Below are 19,597 nucleotides of genomic sequence, written 5' to 3'. Positions count from 1 at the left end.
CATACAGCTGCATGTGAACTAAAAGTTCACTTTTAATTTTTGAAGTTATGTTAAAAGAAGCCATAGACATTCTTTATAACATTAGTAAGAAATATCAGAAATGTAACAGTACATGTTTTATTTTGCTTTACTTCTCTTTAAGCTAAGTGCACTTCGGGTAAAAAATTTAAAGAGCCAGTTGACTTTACAACCTAAAATACTTAAATTCTGAGTAACAAACAATGACTGTCATGACCCATCTGTATATACAAAACACATGGTTCCATGTGTTCCATATACACAACATAAAACACAGCTGTTTAATAAAGAAAGGAAAGCACAAGCAAATACACTCCCTCTGTATATATACAACTTAAGATACACAACATGAAAGTAACAGTGCAAGAACATAGCACTGGTACTAGCCTTGGAGAAAGTCACTACACAAAGCACTCAGTAGAACTAGATTATAAATGACTAGTCATTGTACTGAAGTGAACTTACTTCTGTACTTAAAAAAATGGGTATCAGATCCTACGAAGACTCGTATTTTAAATTCAACCAACTATCTGGCCTGCTCTTTGTTAAGCATCCTATTCGAGTATAGTACAAAAAAGCAGTCACATGGTTTGTTTGGATTTTGGTCAGTAGTTAGTAATTCAACAATGGTGTGATTACTAATTCAACTAGGGCACCACAGAACGTGGGTGAACTATGAATATATGAACTGTTGTTTATAGCATTAAACCTTGTTTTAAATAGTAAGACTTTATTATAGAGTTGAAGCAGGTATAATTTGGACAGTTAACACTAAATTTTCCCTGATAGGAAACACGGAAATAATATAAACACATGGACAAAAAGGCACTGGCAATAGATTTCATTTAATCAATTTGCATTGCACTAGGCCTTTTCTTTCTTTACATAATAAAAAGCAAAACCAAACCCCCAATTTATTCAAGTTCTAGGTCAACAGTATTTTGGTTCATTTTGTCTTCTTTTGGTATGCTTAATGTAGTGCTGAACACTAGCACTGGACTGTGTGCTGCAGATCTTCTCTGGTTTGAATACAGTCAAATGTCATAAATGATTGTGACAATGCTCTGACTTAAGAGCATGATGAAACTTAACATCAAAGCTATGCTGTAAATCACATGAGATACGACTAATAACGACTAAAGTTAAGTCCTTTCACCCAACGTGGCCAGTAACCCAGTTTCACTCCACTAAATCCAGGTACCTTGAAAGTAATGCTACCCTTACCTAATCTGCTCCCCAAGTTTTACACCTCCTTGGCCTCAGTGACCTATCTCCCACGAAAAATATTCCCTTTCTTTGTTTAGTAAGCTCATTAATATGGCATGCCTAATTTCTTCTGCAAGTGAGGGCTGCAACTATGGGTGAGGGCATGGGGTGAAGCCACGTCTTTTTACACAAAATTCCACAATGCAATGCCTCGTCTGTGATAAATACTTCCATCTGTGATTAAAGGTAGCAATGTGAAGATGCAAATATCAAAGGAAGGGTAATTAATACATTGTGTATATTAGCACAGTAGTCAAAATTTAAGTTCTGCACCACAGCTACTAACAGAATGAACACGGACCTTACAGACGCATTGAAGGCAGGAAATTCAGCACCACTATAATTAAGAAAATGACTGCCTGTGACTTTAAACACTGCCACGCTTGTACTTGGCGAGAGTGAACGATTTATTGTTACTATGAAGGATGCGGGAATGGAAATGAAGATGAGAGCGGCGATGATGATGATGACACGGAAGAAGAGGTCAATATCCCCAGCATCTGATGGGGAACGCTGTCCCTACCTCAATAAGCTGGATAAGGGGATAGCTCCAGATCCACTGCCCAGGATCCCTCCTTTCCTCCCAGAGAGGAGTTTCTCCACCAGAGCCACATTCCCAGTGCGAGCAGCTTCCAGCAATTCCTGGTCCTTCCCCATGGTCGGGAACCACGCAGAACCCCACGATAAGCGGCACCCCGGGCCACACCGGCGCCCACCCTGCACAGAGCGCCCTCCCTCTCCAGCCCCTGCCTCAGAGCAGAGCACAGCAGAGATTCCTGCAGTCCCTTCCAGACCAGCAGGAGCAGCAGCAGGAGGGAGGAGGAGAATCACCTCCTCCTAGTTTCACTGGATCATTTCTGGGTGGAGTGTGGAAGGTGAAGGGGGGCGGCGGGAGGGAGGACGAGGCCGAAGGACCCTCCCCGCCACTCCCCTGCACACACAGGCGCGGTGGGGCGGGGGGCGCGGGCGGCTGAGCCGCGGTGCGGCCGGGCCGGTGGGGACACCGACCCTCACGGGCGGGCGGCGGCGGAAGCGGGAGGGGCGGGCGGAGGGATGGAGGGGAGGCGCAGCACTGCCGTGCCAGGCCCGTCGCTGAGGAGACGCGGCTGTTGCGCTCCCAGTGGCTGCCCGGGCGCGGCGCCCCCTCCGCCCGGCCCCGGCCCCGCCCGGCCCGCGCTGCTTCGCGGGGTCCGGAGCGCCGCCTGCCCCTCAGGTGCCCCCGCGCCGGCAGCGGATAGAAGCGCAGGGCACGGAGGGACCGCGGCCGGGGCGAGGGCGGCGCGAGGGACACCCGCCCCGGGGCTATCGGCAGCAGGTGCGGGCGGGGCCGGGGACAGCGCGGCACTGTGGCCCGTGTGCGAGGAGGCGGCTGGAGCAGGGATGTATCCCCATCCGGGGACGCGGTGGATGCTCCGCACCGACAGCAGCCGCCTTGCTCGAGCGAACTGTGCAGGCAGAAAAGAAAACACGGGCCCTGCCGAGGTCAGGAGCGAATCGGGCAGGCGGCACTACTGGCAGCCGCCACCCGCCAGGGTCGTGGCTTTTCTGTGTTTCCAAGGATGGGAGGTATAGCTGAATATATGTGGTAACCGATCCAATCATCCTTTCTGGAGCTCCTGGTTCTGTTACAGAGATCTTTTAAATTGTGTGACTTTTCTGGGCACCAAAATTAATCATTCCTTGTGGAAACTGGGTTCTTTCAAGCTATACTGAAAATACACAGTGCTGACCTGCACATCCTTGATAAATGCACCATTTGACACTGTGCATATGTGAAACCCAAATTATGGCCCGAGTTCCTGTTCTAGTTTAGTAATTCGTGTAGGTAGGACCGTAGGTACAACAGGCAAATGAGCGATGATCCCTTACCATTCCCCCACTGGCATCAATGGCATCCTCCCGTGAATGTGCTCACACGAGGTGAAGCCCAGCAATGACAAAACAACATTGTGTTAGGCAGGATGTTAATGTTTTCAAAGTGTTTATTATTCCAGATCTATAGTGCATTTAAGGCAGTGGAAAAATCCTTGTTGATTTCACAAATGATTTGTTTTAGTCCTTGTCAGTAACACTTCTACAGCTGTTTTTGTGTTTTTATTAGCTAATTAAAAATCAATTGAAATTTCCTTCTGGTGTCTGATTTTCTCTTACAAGACATAAAAAAATTAGCCTTATGAAGAGTTATCATTCCAATAAAGTTGTCCACAGCAACAAAACAGTGTATTTTAGGCTAGAAAATGTAATTTGCATAGTTTGGCATTTTCAGAATGGGAAATTATGTTTTCTCCAATATTGTCAGCAGGACATGGAATTGAGCACATGCATAAAAGTATTAGGTGGAGAGATTATAACTACTTTCTGATTGTGAGAGTCTGATATAAATGGCAATTTTAAGGCCTGATTCTGTGATCACAAGTGTTTCATTATAGTTTAAATAAATAAATGCATAACCACAGAAATTAGTATTTATAGTTCAAATCACAACAGAGCCACAGTGGAAAACAGTGATTTAAAACCAGACTAAAAAGTTTATCTTGTAACCAGCCACTTGAACATTAACTAGTTCTAAGAAAGTTAGCCATAAACTAAGAAAACCCGTGCATTCTGAAGTCTCTTGATGCCCTCTGTTAAGGTAGCTGTGATTTTCCTGTGTTTCTGCCTTGCTTTTGATTTTGTGTGCAATCACATGCATTGCCTGATAAACACTTTCTCACATGTATCCTCTGCATGCTCTGCATGAACCAATTTCTTCAAGTTTGCTGAGAGCCTTTGAAGAGGTGCCAGTATTTCATGAAGAGCTAATCATAAGGCAGGAGTATGTGCGTAAACCTGCACATTTGCAAAAAATTAGATTAGAAGCAGATACTAAGGAAAGACTCGGGTCTTTAAGAATTTGTATTGTTTATGTGGTTGGATCAGCAGATGGCAAATATGACTCAGTATAAACGTTACATAATTCTTCTTGGGAAAACAAAATCTCAAGACTGTGCTCTAATTGAAAAGATCATCCAGAAGGCTGTTGAAGAGCAGTATGGAGAAACAGGATAGAAATATCAATGGAGCAGATGCATGCAGTAGCCAGCAACTTCAACAAGATTTCATGGATGTGGTGAGGCTCAAAACATACCCCAGGAAACCCATCAGCCTAGTGCCCAACAGAAAACTGCAAAGGCCAGAGGATTTAGTTTCCTTAGCAAATAGAGCAGAACACAGTTATTCTATCAATTTGAAAAGTAAAAAGGAATGCAAGCAGCACTATTTAATGGAAGGGTTAAACATGGATAAATTCTAAGGGCTGCTGAAGCAAAGAATTCAAAACTCGAGTTGGTCTGTTTCCAGAGATGAAATCGATAATGGGCTGTAGTAAGTAAAAAAGGTATTAAGATGGGGTGAGTTGAATGTAAATGGCCAAACCCATTAGATTAAGCAGGATCCTTTGTGCTTTTGAATGTCTTACATTCTTTGTTCCTGGTAATATCAGGACAATACTGTGGACAGTTAAAAATTTTATGTGTGAAAAATATATGAACAAGACATAGAAAGTAGAAGCACAGCTTTGTAATTTGCAGCAGTTACAGAGAGAAAAATAATTTGTAGGACAGCCAAGAGATCTTTCAAAACATTGTATGCTTTTTGAGCAGTGCTGTTCCACACTACCTCAGAATTTTAATTTTATGATTTTAATATTTGTGAAGACATTTTAAGTTATGACCACTGCAGCTGTCAGTGTCTAAGTGGCATCACACCTTCAATCTCAAAATTTCTCTTAACACAACATATGTTTTACCTTCTGTTTTCTTCCATTTTCTAAAATACCAGAGAGAGCAGTTAGTCTGCCTAGAAATTCTTTAACTGGTTTGTCATTTAAAAGGACTAGGAGTGACTGTAATAAGCAGGGAGTTTCCTTCATGTTTTTTCAATGCAACTATAACTCAGCTTTGTTCTCATATCAGGGTGACAACATCTTCATTTCTTCCTCTTGCGGTCTCCCAGACTTAAAGGCTTTCTAACATTCTGTGACTTTCCCCTCTCTATTTTCAAGCAGAAGCATGGAAGAAGTATGAAAAACTGAGTTGCAAGTATTGAAAAAAACACCAAAATCTGTGATACAAAAAGTAGTTGTGTAGAATAGCAAACATACTAACATCTCATTTCAGGACTAGCTACTATCAATTCTCTCATGTGAAGATTAAGGAAGGTCTGAGATCCTTATTACAAATTCTGAGGGATATTCTGTGAGAGAGCTCAAAATGCTGGAATAAACCATCACTTCCTTTTGACGGTATAAAATAAATTAGCATTAAATAGGCCTGATTATTATTCTAATTTTTGTACACCCATGGTAAGTCAGGGACAAAGGTTGCAAAGTGCCCAGAAGGAAGTACTACTTTTTAATGCATCTAGGTGGCAAGAGTTTTTCAGTCTTGATACTGTCTTTTGCTCTTTATGGTGTATATAGTGTAAAAAAGAAACTGAACTTCCACAACCATGACTATATTTGGTTTTGCGTTGCTCATCTAGGAGATGTCTACACATCAGGCTCAGAGGCTAAGTCCAAAATGGAAGTCCCAGGAGATTATCTGACCTCTTGAGGGCAGGCGTGAATGCCCATCATGTCCTGGTTCCCTGCCAAGGAGAAACCCAGACAAATATAAGCCTTCGTCTGAAGGCCCTCCTCAGGGACAGGCTCAGAAGGTAGATGGCACAGTGGGCGTGTCTTTGGTTGAGAAAACTGGGGCACACCATAATACTCACATGATGTTTTGTTTAGCTCTCACCACTGAAATATGCAAAAGGACTTGCATCCTCCCCCACTGTAAAAGAAAATTTTAGAAACTGAAGGTACTAAACCTAACTCATGAGGGATATAAAAACATCAAGAGTGCTATGGTCTCAAAAGCACTCTTGGACTCACAGAATCACAGACTATTCTGAGTTGGAAGGAACCCACAAGGATCATCGAGTTGAACTCTTAAGTCAATGGCCCACATAGGGGATTGAACCCATGACCTTGGCATTACTACAACCAAGTTTTAACCAACTGAGCTAATTGTGCTCTCATCAGATTAAGTAGAAGCTGAAGAAACATGTAAAGATAAAGTCACTTTTTATGACTTACCTGCAACAGTCCTTTGTCTCTGACCATACAATTCTGACTAGATCACATTTTCTGTAAACAATTACTTCCTTTCAGGCATATTGTAAATCTGCAATGGAAAAGAACATGCCAGGAAATGGTCCCTTAAATGATGTTGAACAACAGCAAGATGCTATTCTCAGCATTTGCAGTGACCCCACAACATGATTGTTATGGGGCTCTGAACATGCTAAAGAAGGGCAAGATTATTCTGTCATGCAGCCACTAACCTACTACAGAGTCACCTGAATATACCATGTGAAGTGTGCTGCATTCCCCAAAGGGCTGAAATGTCCCAGTGCTGGAAAGGCTCAAGCACACAGACTGCAGGTTGGGTCAGTGCTGGACAGCAGGTGATGGGATAGTACTGACAGTAAGTCAGATTCATGTGCTGTGCCATTTCCAGTGCAATTGCGATTTTGCTCTGATGGCAGATGCCAAGGTTAACTGGTATATCTATACATATCTTTACATGTACTTCTTGTGTGACAGCAGGTGGGATTAGCAGTATGATTATTCATCCAATCCTTCTGCTCTGTGCTTTACACCAGTTTGCTATCAAAATATGCCTGAGACTGTTTTTTATGCATTAGAGAGAAATGCACAATCAAATGTGAATACAAGTTGAGAAGAGCAGCATGCTGATTAGGTGCCCCAATCCAGTGTGTGCTGACAGATACACTACAGTATTAAAGCTTTGCCTATACTGCTTAATGCACAGCTTATTGCATAAAAAATAACTTGTTTCTACCTTTGATGCATTGCAGGCTCTTTCAGACTTTAAAATATTTCCCCCTTCTTATCTTCCCTTTAAGATATGTACAATGTTGCCTACACGTCAGATTTTGACTGCCTGTAAGGATCACAGAGTCTCAGTTGAAGCATGCAGGTGATGAGGGACCGCAACTGCAGGTACAGACAGCTGTTAGAACTGTGCACAAGTGTTATCTGTGCTGTCTATCTGTAGCACCCAGGAAAGCACCATGGGGGGACTGGTGCACTGTAAGGCAACAGCATAGCAAGAGGTATTCTGCCAGGGGGTTCTATTCTGGTTTTGTCTCTACTAATGGCAACTATTATATATTAATATATAGTGGTAAACCACTCCTCAGAATTAATATAAATGGTTGAGCAAAACATACTTCACACATTCTTCAGGTGTTTGTACACTGTGATAACCAATAAGGCAGAATGCATTTTAAATTTCAACTGTGCTACTGTGCAACACATCACTTCAGACCTCACTGGGTGCAAAAGAAAGCATGGTTAGTGGAAATGAATGGTACACACAGAAGAAAATAGCATGTATCTAGGTAATCATCTGGGAAGGCTCATAACTGTCTGTACATATTTGAAAGACATAACTGTCAGACTGAGAGCTGGGCAGTAAGAGGTGTACAACTAGGAAGAATGGGAAGACATTTGAAGAGAGAAATAAATGACAAAGACAAATTTATGATTAATATTGCAGTGAGAATTAACATGGAACCAAACAGACACAAAACTCTTTTTTTTCTCAATATCCAGTGGATAGAGCATTGTCAGATACACGAGGAAGAAGAGTCTTCCACTGATTCTCTTATTAGTATTAATTTACCAAATCCTTGCAAGTTCTAGCTTTGATGCTTATTCTGAACATAACTGATGCAGATAACTAACCTTCCACTGGATTTTTGGGTCTAGCCAGGTTTTTTTCAGTGAACAAAACTATTGGTGGTAAAAAAGTGGTTGACATTTCAACTGCCAGGGCCTTTCTTTACAGGCCAAGTTCAAGTGGTTAACTGATGTTACCATCGCGTAAGAAAAGGGTTTATTTAAACAAGTAAATAAATAAAAAATAACTTGCCTGGACCAGATTCAATTCACCAAAGATTCTGAAGAACCTCAAGTCTAACACTCACAAAATTAAAATGGTGACGTGCAAGCTGTTCCTTCAATTGGCCTTGGGACTAGATGAGTGGAAGGTAGCAAGTGTGATGCTAATGACTCTTAAGGAGCTGGAAGGGAGATTTGGAGAACTACTAAGTCTGATTTTCACACCTGGCAAACTGATGGACATTTGGCTACATACAATAGTGAAGATTCAGTATAGCTTTTGGAGAAGTAAGTCATGTCTTATGTTTCTACTATTAGAGTTCTTTGGAGGAGTCAAAGAGCATATGAAAAATTGCAATTCAATCAATAGATTGTATTAATCTTTCCAAAAAATGGATGTTTAGGAGAGCTTGAAGTAACACTGAATATGAAAGAGTACATTGTTATAGTAGACAGTAAACCAGAAGGTGGAATTCAATATTGAAAAAAAAATTAATAATTCTCTAGTGGAGAGAGATTTGGGATTCCCCTCTTACAATTCCAAAACTGCTGTTACATCTCTGTAATCTTGAATTATTTGGGACATTTCTATAAAGATGTTTGTTTAATGCTATATGATAATCAAAATGGCAAAGAAAGTTACTGGCAATTGTTAGGAAAGGAAATGAGCATCCTTAGGTCAATGTGTAAAACCACTGAATTTATCCTGTCTCAATAACGTTCCTTCAGACCTAAGCAAGGTACAGTAAAGGAGAAGAGGTATAATCAGGTGCATAATATGTACAGACTTTGTAAAGCCTAAATAGACTAGGCCACTTCAGCTTTAAAAAAAAAATCATAACAATATAGAGATCTAAATAGTATATAAAACAAATGATATAGAAAAGGTAAATATGAAACAATTACCCATTATTTTTCCTAAGCAAGAACTAAGGAATCACAGTAGAGAGGGGAGAGACTTAAACCACATTAATGTATTGTTTTCATTCAAATATTTAAATTTAGAATAGGCTTAGGGTTGCTTTGTATTCCAGTTGGAAACACGTGCTCTTATTCTGATAAATGACATTTTTGCATGGAGACTGCTATGTATGTGTGCATACTGATAGCAACGGAGCACAAATAATAAATATGTAAGCTTTGCTCATAGTCTTGCTAATCTGTTTTATCCCAGGTTACTGCCTTGTGTAAGAGTGTAGTCTTCATATGTAAATTAAAATACACAGCACTCTGTTTACTGTGGTTTTGTGAAGTACATATTCTGCCATACAGTGATTCTGATGTTAAGAGTAGTGCTGCTGTCTGCCAAAAGGAACAATTAATATCAAATTTGTCAGAGATAGTGATTTTGTGAAGCTGATACTTTGCTGCTAGCACAAGATTAGGGCCTTTACATATTTTATTCAGTTAGCCCAACAGTAAAAAGGTTCTTCATTCTTAATTACTTCTTCAACCCCCACAAAACAACATTCTAGAGTGTTTATTAAAATTTGAAAGCTACTCCTGCACTGCCTAGGGAAGAAAGTTATTGCCTTTTTTTTTTTCATGAGGACATGGTTATGCAGTGAATTTCTAAATCTCATTTATCTCTTGTATAACTGGATTACAGAGGAAAATATTAGCATGAGTAATTTGCTTCCTGATGTGTAACTCCCTCATTTTGAGCCTTCTTATAATAGATTTTGGTTCAAAATAATAATTGATAAAGTCTATAGCTAAAGCAGCCAATTCATTTGATTTATGCTTATTATTTATCTGAACTGAAGGTGACTATCAACCCCAGGCAAAAAGTCCTACTAATTTTAATTCAGCAGCTAAGTTAAAGCTAAGATCTCAGAGGCAGAACCATGCACAAAAAAATTATTACCTGTAAGATTAATGTTTTAAGAACACAGTATCATATTGACCTATCCCAGAGCATCAGTAGCAAAGGTAGCAGAGAGGGCTACAGGCATAGCAGCCCATCCATGAGACTTTTCCAACTGGAGCTGATTCAGCAGAACACATTTAGAAATTAATCTTCGGATTCTTTTACATTGGAAGAAAACTGCTAGGGGTATTCATTATAGATGTTCTATTTCCATATTCTGTTAAGAGAATAGAGTGTACAGAGACACACTGCTATGGATATGCAAATAGGCTGGCATCATCCTAGAAAAATATGCAATAATTAATGCAAAGTAATCCTTAATCAAATAATTAAGTATACCACAAATTGGAGCTAAAAAGATCCACCTCCAGTAAAGAGATGCAGGATAAGGGAAGTGTATTAAAGCAGGTTGAATAACTAAAGTAGCATGAATAATTCAAGTAGGAAAATTCTAAAGTTGCATAAATCTGATAACTGCTGTTTTCCTACATTTGTTTCTCTTTTCACACCTCTGGACCTGCTACACACTGTGGTTTCTTCAAAATGGAATTTGTAATAGCAAATTAGTGAGCTTCTGTGACACTACTATTTTATCACATGTTCCTTTTTATGTTGAAGATACCATAAAACATTTTTAAAATTGAAACATCAGAATATCGAACTGCCCAGTTTTATTTTGATGTTAGCATTTCATCCAGCTAATGCTTCTCTGAGCAATATCCCAGTAAAGACACTACCCTGTATTAGCCTAATCCCTTTCCAGAGAAACATTCAGGTTGGAAAAGACCTGTAAGGTCATTGAGCCCAACCATTAGCCCAGCACTGCCAAGTCCACCACTGGACTGTGTCTGTGTCAGATCTACATGTCTTTTAAATACTTTCAGGGGTGGTGACTCCACCAGTTCCCTGGGCACTCTGTTCCAAGCACTTGACAACCCTCTCAGTGCAAAAATTCTTCCTAATATCCAATCTAAACCTCCCCTAGCGCAACTTGAGGTGGTTTCCTCTGGTCCTACCACTTGTTTTGTGGGGGAAGAGACTGTCACATTTCACCACCACCACCATTTGATCAAGGAAACAACAATTCATATTTGCTGTAGAAGCCAAGTCAATTTCTTCTGGGTTGGGTAGGATATTTTTTTACATCAAATCATATTTTCCAGTTATTTTGAAAGTTTTGATACATCTTGTAACGCATCTGATTTAATGCACATTGTGTATACAGTATCTAAACATTTGTAGCACCTGATAATAGCTAGTATTCAGCTTGTCTTTGTTTACTCTGCATTTCTCTCTTGCCACAATTTTTAAACTTTTTTTTTCATAGAAATTCTCAGTCTCTTTTCTACTTCCTTCTACAATATAACACTGTCCTTCTCACAGGGAAGATTACCCTGTTAGGCTGGTTGTAGTTAAAACATACATCATGCCTAGGACATGTTTGTGTTAAAGCTCTGCCTTATCCTTTTTTAGTATGTGCAGCTTCAGGTAAGTTTTGACAGTGACTTCACCTTCAGTGCTTCAGTCTCAGATTCTTCTGGCAGACCCATTTCCAGTCGATATCAAGAATGATACAGTGGGTGAGATCTCATGGTATCTAATATAAGTAAGTCTCCTGTTACTCATAAATCGCACTTCATGTAGGTTTTCCTGATTGGCATAAGAAATTTCCAAGTGTCCTTAAAGTGAAGGGACATCAGCAAAGTGGCAGATTATGATGGTGTTTATCAGTTAATAGCCAGCTAATACATACTGTATGATACTGCTCTACATACATGTTTTGTCACCAGATGGAGAAGAAAAAAATAAATCTGTTACTGCCTACACTGCCACTAGGTAAAAATATTGCTTTTGACTCCACAGCTGTAGATTTTAAGGCAGTCACAATGGCATTAGTGATGACAGCTATTCAGCCACACAGGAACACGTTTTCATGAATAAGGTGCTCAGAATTTGTTCTATTGTATTGTTTCCCCTATGCTTATTTCACATACTTTCCCTTTTTCCTCCTTCCTGACAATGGGGACTTACAGTAGCTACATAAGGGACATGTTTTGCATAATGAAAAGGCAAAAGAGATTAACTCTAGGTTGTCTTTGCCTGCTGAAATATTTTGTCAAGACCCATTTCAAGGACTCTTTTAAATCTTCTTAACGTTATGACATTGAAGGAATACTTTCTTGTTGCATAAGCTGAAAATGCTTCTGATAATTGCAAAGGAAGGTTTAAGTAGAGCATTCAGGTCATGACCACTCTCAGATATATCTTCATTTGAGTATGAGTTGAAAACTTAACTAATAGTTTTCCATGAGCCAACTGTTAGTGATTTGAAAGGATTTAGGAACCACTTAAAGCAAATAGCTCTGATACTGCTTTAAAGAATTTCTCAATGACTGTTTGCAACTTAGCGGATTTCTTACATTACTTCTGGACAGGAAATGAAATGCTGACAGTGATTTTTTTTTATAATTTTTTAAAGAAAGATGTTGTTTAAATATTTTCAAACATGTATATGCTCAAAAAGTCTATTTTTTTGAGGGGGTGAATATTGCAAAAATTACAAAATCTCATGTTTTAGAAGGAAATTATTGTTCTGGAGTTTTCTTGTTATCTTCCTCCAAAGTTTGAGCAGAGAAGCCTCATTTCTACATCAAAGTCCATTCAGGTAAGTGGCTGTGATTGTGTTGGTGTCATATTCTGCAACATCTTCTACTATGTGGCATTGCAAGATGAGCCCTTAAAAAACTCTCTATCATACCTATCCTGAGTTGCAGTCTCTTGTTAGAAATATAATTAAAAAATAAGTGGAAGGAACAAACCACATTAAGAGTCCAGAGGAATGAAGAGACAGCTGCTTTCTATGCTATTTTCTCTATTTGACAAAAATAAAGTGACCCCATTCATCTAGTAAATTTTATATAGAACGTTTTTCTCTCTGCTTAGTCATTCTGCCTCTAAGTTTTTGAATAGCCAAACAGGATATAAAAAGAAGTAACTCCAGATCACTTACCACACACTATCGTGTTAATATATCTTGCTAGATTACCATCTGGTGAAGGTGGGTAAGGTAAGGATTTGTAAAGCACTGCATTTGGTTATTCCCAGAGAAATATAGAAAACTTCTATATATGAGATTTTTCTAGTTAGCAAGGAAATTAAACAAATAAATTCTTGATATCAAGGTGGAGTTGTTCATCTATACCATGATAGGAAAACCAGAAAAAATAATTCTAAACTTTTAACGGGCAATGATGAAGCACAACAAATCTGGTATAAAAGTGACCATATGTACAAAGATATGTTATTAGAAATTATTCAAAGCTAAAGGGAAGAAGAAAATCTTTCTTCTAACACTGTCCAGGTAGTTCCTGTGATTTATTTAAAAAGGAAGATGTATGCCATAAAGAAGGTAGTAGAAACAAACACAAGCTATCTAAATGAAAAGTGGAAAAAAACCCAAACCTGGTTTAAAATCGTGTTATGAAATGAAGCATCAAAAGTTTGTACCAAGTTCAGATTGCTGACATTTCCAGTGCGATGAGGCCGCTGATGGGTGAAGGCGCCAGGCGCGCTGGTACCCAGGGGACGAGTCCGCAAGCGGCTCCCGCACTGCCACCAAGCGGCGGCGGCGGGAACAGCACCCTGCTCACCACGCTGTGGTCGCGGCTTTACACAAACTACTAAAAAATTCCGAGAACTGGTTAAGGACGGGTTTTCTTACAAGTAAAACATTAACCAATATGCAGTATGGAATTTCAAAAGTATTTTCCAATGCTGAAAAACCTCAACAACAATATAATTACACTGCTAGGAGTACTTATGACAGTTGCACCTTCTGTGGTCATGGTGCAGACAATGTGAAGACATGCAGATTTGTTCCACAGGTAAGTTGCTTAGAGACTGCTTCTTCATTCAGAACTTACTGGCTCAGACTACCAGTTCTGAAGTGCTTATTTGTTTATGTCTCTGTCAAATGTTTAAATTACTTACCAGTTTTCTAACTCAAATTAAATCATAGTGGTTTCAAACATATCCTGTCTTAGGACAATCGCATTAGCCAGTTCATGCATTCTGCTCCACACACTACCAGCTTACTCTCACAGAAGATACAGCAGAAGTACATCTTATTTTTACTTCCAAAACAATGCTCTCAGAAGATTTAATACTGAGATTACAGGGTGGAAAGCTTTAGAAATACATATTTTACTTCTGCTCATAATAAAATGGGTGATGGCAACTAAAGGGAAGGCAGGAGATAGCGAAAAAATAACAAAACACAGATACTTTAATGTAACTGTGAGGAATGGTTTGGCCAATGGCAGACAAAATCAAAATGTCCTTTTAAAAAAATTAGTATTTACCCACTTAAGTAGCTGGCAATATAAAAAATTCATCTCTTTGGGATGCAAAATTTAGCCCTTATTTTGTCAAAGAACACAGGCCATCAAGAATTTAGGTTGATTTTTTAAGATTTAATTCCTACAATTTGTTTCAGCTATCAAGTAGCATGACAAAAACTTGCCAGACATTCTGTAGTATTTGAGAAGCTGCAAGCTGAAAAAATATTTTTTAAAGTATTAAAAAATCTTTCATAATTAAAACTGTTCGGATTTTAAAGTTTTTATATATGCATTCTAAAAATACCTAGAACTGTAACTACACAGCTTAAACTTTTTCTTAATTTTACCGAGAAACAGAGCTTTGTTCCTCCAGCAAAGACCACTATTCCTATACAAGTTTTGCATCCTTTAATACTGATTAGCATGACCTTTGTGCTGTTCTTGCTTTCAGATTCCACTAGGTATAAGATGAGGAGGTGCACTGTCACAGAACTAAAAGGAGGGCAGCTGAGCACAGCACTTGATGCCAGCACCACTGGAAACCACGTGTTTGCCTGAGGACATCAGATGTGCTTCAGAACTACAAAGCCTGCACCAAGTTCACAATGACAGGTATCTTCACTGAGGCAGGGGGAAATGGGGCTGCTATTCAAAAGCTAGTCAGCAAAAGTGAAGTGGCATGTGTTGGAATTAAAAAAAGATAAAGTATTGCAGGGCTGTCAGAAAACTCATTTCCCTGCTGTGAGGGATGAATTAGTGGATTTCACAGCAAGTGCCCACAATTTCACTGCTACTTAACATATTAGCAAGGTCATGTTCTGTTCCTACAATAGATAAAGAAACATTGAATTGTATCAACAGCTGAATTAGAATCTGAAGTACTCTAAAATTTGCAGATGGCAATAGTGAGCTAAAAATCTACTTCCAGCATTTTGTGACGAGTGTTTTAAGAACTAGACCGATGCAAGGACTTTTTTTTTATCCAGAAAACATTCTCCTCATCATTACATGCCTGAAAATCTGGTCCCTGTACTGAGTTTGTTTCTGCAATGTTTTACATACATTATGTATTCTTGGAATTGTAAATACTTGATAATTCTTTACCTTTATTATCACATTCCCAGTACATTTATTATAAAATTCTTCTGAATAAAGGTAATCATTATCATGTCACACGTATGATGTGTTCTGTAGCTAACAGTTACCTTTTAGAGATCAGCTGTGATCACAGTTTAAGACTGAAGTAAATTCCTAAGGGAGACAGTGTACAAACAGACATAGCTCATGGGACTAAAAAAGGACTTACTCAGAAAGCGAACATACAGCAGATCCCTCCCAGCCAGTGCCACGGTCCCTTGCACCAACAGCTATGGTGAGTTTAATCCAGGGACTGGAATAGCTCCTGTCATGAAGCCAGAGCAGGGACCTCAGGGAACAAGCATGATCCCCATAAAGCTGCCTCTCCAACAGGTCTTTTATAAGTAATACTGTCAGGCCACATAATTTTGATTTAAAGCTGGTGCTTACCAACCGCATTAGAATTACAGTGAGAACTGGAACAGCACGTGCCAGAAAGATTCAGTGATCAAGCCCGGGAAACGGCACAGCCTCTTCAAGGTGAGCTAATGTGAAAGCTTCATTACACATTAAAACAGTATTTCTGAACAAGATGATGAGTGTTAAAATGCAGGCAAGTTTATGTATGAGAAGGGAACCCATGGCCGGTGGGAGATGGAGATGACAAACCTTAGCGTTCAACCAAGGGACCTCAATGACGCACAGAGGAAGAAGCTCAACATTTGAAGTGTCCCCTTGAGCTGGTGGACTGTTCTTGTTCTACCAACCCTTATACTGAGGTTTAATGGTTCCAAACTAGTACCGTTCTGTTGGAATGCTCTATTGCTTGTCGCATTCTTTGTTCCCCTCAAGTGATTGCACCTCTCTCTTGATATATCCCATCCCACTCAATCCCAGTTTAGCCTATCACATTCCTGTATTTGCATGCTCCACCCCTGAGGACTATAAATTGCACTGTCATCCACCCCCCCCCCAATAAACTGACATTGTTCATTCACCCCTTGAATAGTGTCCAGGCTTTTATTCTTCCCCTCAGCCACCACAAGTTTAATTTTCCATAGCAAATGTAAAATAAAATTTTGCTAACAGTTTGCCTGCAGGACTTCTGGAGTCAGTTTTCAGCATCCAATGAAGTTCTCCCAACTAGCTTCCATTTAGTTGTTTGCAGAGTAAAAGTGATGATTCATTCAAGAGGCTCTACTCATTGTACAACATTTCCTATATAGGAGCTAAGAAGGTTATGAACACTAGCAGAGCCCTGAGGATGAATTAAGCCTTTTTTATTTTTTTTTAACATGAGGCTTTTCATAGCTATGTTTAGTATGACCTATTAAAGCTTAGTTTAACTTTGCACTTTCAAACATTAATAAATTAACTCTCCCCCTGCATTTTTTGCAATAGCAAAACTCATTTCAGAGTGACACAGTACAATCGCTCTTAGTATTGTCACGTATTGCGAACTGTGCACAAGTGATGCTCGTCACTGCAAAACTGCCATGAAGTAGAAATGTATTCACTTAAAACGAAGTGGTAGAAGTGACACTCTGAATTTCAGCATGTGTACTGGGAAGGGCTGGTTTAGGCTGTTGTTTTGAGTTTGGATTGTGTTTGGCTATTTGCAAAAGCAGCAGGTACTAGCTTATGCATTAATAAAGACAGGCATTTGATATTGCTATTTATTTCTTTTTAAAAATTAGACAATTCTCAATGTAATATTTTAGCAACATGCTACTAAGCGCTCTATACATTCCTTTCTTCAGAATAATTCTAACTAGATCTTGGCAAGGATAAACCAAGTAAGAATTACTTTAATAGTACCAACCAGAATTAAACCAGTGGAGAAATGCTCCCCTGAATCTGACATTGTATTTATGTGAAATTGCACCATTCATATTTAATACTGTGTTGTCTTAAATAACTGTTGAAATAGAAATATTTAGGTTCTTTATTAGAAACACTGTTTTCTAATTTTTTCATCTTATTCATCTTATTCAGAATAATAAAATAAAAACTTCCATGGGCATTAAGGGGAGTTTCAACTAGTGTTTCATAAGGCAGGCTTTAAAATAGTGCCTGAACCAGTTCTTCCACACAATTCTTCATTAAGATCTACACGCTTACAGTAACTACTTTCAGCAGAAGTAATGAAAACCATTTTAATTAAAACTAGTTTGATGGCCTGAATATGCAAAGTCAAACCATAGGATACTAAATACTTTTTGAGATCTCTCTGCATAACTACAAACAAAACTTCCTTCCAACATTCAATGGAACAGAAACAATTGTGGTGGTAATTAAAAGACTTTCAGTTGTCAGATTCAAGGTTACTAGTTATTCAGTCATTTTTACTTCTAGCAAAGACAATCTCTTACAGGCATGTGCAGTTTTATATGTTGTTTCCTAAATTGTTTAGCACACTCTTAAATTCTTTATTTTACAGTGTTGTGCTTTTTTACTTATTCATCTGTACCAGTTTTTAGCTGAAATTTATTGTTCAATTTGTACAAATCACCCATAATTTAAACTGTATAATTACATTTCATGTAATCTCACAATTTCATTGGGTAATTAAGTGATTCTCTACAGCTTTTTTATCAAAAAAAAGCAATATACAATTAATGAATCCCTGTAGGATTTTTCCCCCTCAGAAGCACTGACATTACATATTTAAATACATTGAACCAAATTCTTGGGCATGTCTGATGGGTTGTGCAGAAATCAGACATGCATGCAAAATGGCTCAAAGCTTACCTGTCAAAAAGGGCTCAATCCTAGTGCAGGGCTATATCCTCATCATAGAGAGAGGAAAAATTAAGTTTGAATATCTAAATTACATCAGCTGTACAGATAAAGTGGACCTTCACACAGAAGGAAAGCCCAGTAGTATGCCCTCTTAAATTCTCCAGCATTTACTGTGGTATTTTAGGAGCATATATGGAAATGGTATAGGGAACTCTATAGCACCAGAGGATTCTTCTTAAAATCCTCTCTGGGCAAACTACACTGAATTGAGGGCCAGTTTAGGGCTGGTATTTTAATTTTCAGTAACTATACTATTCTAGAGGATCTAGCCCATATCATCATAGTGCAAATGTTACATCTTGTATGGATAACTTCTGGTAACAAACAACCAACAGAGGTACAATTTGTTAGTGAGGCAATGTACATGCACTCTGTTATGCACCTAGACACCTTTTCTTTTATGGCTGAACCATCCACTTTCAGAAAACACTTTAAAAATAACATTTCCTTTGATAACATTAAAAGTAGATGATACAATTTTTTTCTTCAGTAAATTAATAAAGTACAGTACAAACTGATTTTTCCAAAGTCATTTAAGTTTAAAATGGGCTGAAAAAGTTACAATGTTTAATGATAAATTCAGAATAGGACCTAGTTCACAAACATTTTTTTTAATGAGAAAACTTGGTCTGTGACCAAAAAAACATCCACATCTTCAAGTGATTTACAGACAGTATTTTAGATGCCACTATCACCTGAAGTTCTGCTGCTGATGCCTTGCATGAGCAGAACACTGTCCTAGTGATGATCAACATTCATCTTCTTCATGCGATGAAGCAGGGCATCTTTTTCCATTTGGACCTCGGCAAGAGCCAATTTGGTTTTGGCTAGTTCCCGTTTGAGACATTCATTTTCTTCAATAAGCTAAAATTATCAGGTTAGAATAGAGAGCTGTTAGTATTCCTGCATACTGACAACTTTTTCCATTACTGTAAATGCTTTTAAAATACCACATGCTCACATTCATTCCTGGGCAGAGGTTTATTGGGGCTAAGTCAATTGCAACTGATTCCCAGACAATGAGTGTGAAAACATGGAGAGAGTTGATGCAATTAGCCCAAAAGGCAGGATAGGCAGTGTTTTAGCTATGCCAGTTCCATTCTGTCATGGAGTGGAAATGACTGCAGGTTCTGAGATATAGTAACAGATTCTTATTCAGTGGAAAAAACAGTCAGATTGATGGGTGGATGTGTTCTGTCAATTCAAAATCCAGGTACGATTGACTGAACAGCTTAGTCCCTTGTCTTTGGCAGTTGTGCCACACAGAGATGA

General features: G+C 38.9%; 2 protein-coding genes across 10 annotated transcripts in view; both read right to left on the bottom strand.

Moving 5' to 3' along the window:
• Nucleotides 1–2,012, bottom strand: part of ANKS1B (ankyrin repeat and sterile alpha motif domain containing 1B) — a 437,255-nt gene extending 435,243 nt beyond the window's left edge. For 6 of the 7 annotated variants that reach the window (XM_071552016.1, XM_071552018.1, XM_071552019.1 and 3 more), the window contains exon 1: nucleotides 1,808–2,012. In XM_071552016.1, coding sequence (XP_071408117.1) covers nucleotides 1,808–1,941 — 134 coding nt within the window. In that variant the 5' untranslated portion in view covers nucleotides 1,942–2,012. The remainder of the gene's footprint in view (nucleotides 1–1,807) is intronic. The other variant, XM_071552023.1, reaches the window with a different exon arrangement.
• A 15,442-nt stretch (nucleotides 2,013–17,454) lies between these two features.
• The window catches only part of BLTP3B (bridge-like lipid transfer protein family member 3B), a 51,776-nt gene continuing 49,633 nt past the window's right edge, over nucleotides 17,455–19,597 (bottom strand). For all 3 annotated transcript variants that reach the window (XM_071552010.1, XM_071552011.1, XM_071552013.1), the window contains one exon: nucleotides 17,455–19,189. In XM_071552010.1, coding sequence (XP_071408111.1) covers nucleotides 19,064–19,189 — 126 coding nt within the window. In that variant the 3' untranslated portion in view covers nucleotides 17,455–19,063. The remainder of the gene's footprint in view (nucleotides 19,190–19,597) is intronic.

The sequence above is a fragment of the Pithys albifrons genome, chromosome 3, assembly GCF_047495875.1.
Source record: "Pithys albifrons albifrons isolate INPA30051 chromosome 3, PitAlb_v1, whole genome shotgun sequence".
NCBI classification, from domain to species: Eukaryota; Metazoa; Chordata; class Aves; order Passeriformes; family Thamnophilidae; genus Pithys; species Pithys albifrons.
This window is presented reverse-complemented; position numbering and strand designations above follow the sequence as displayed.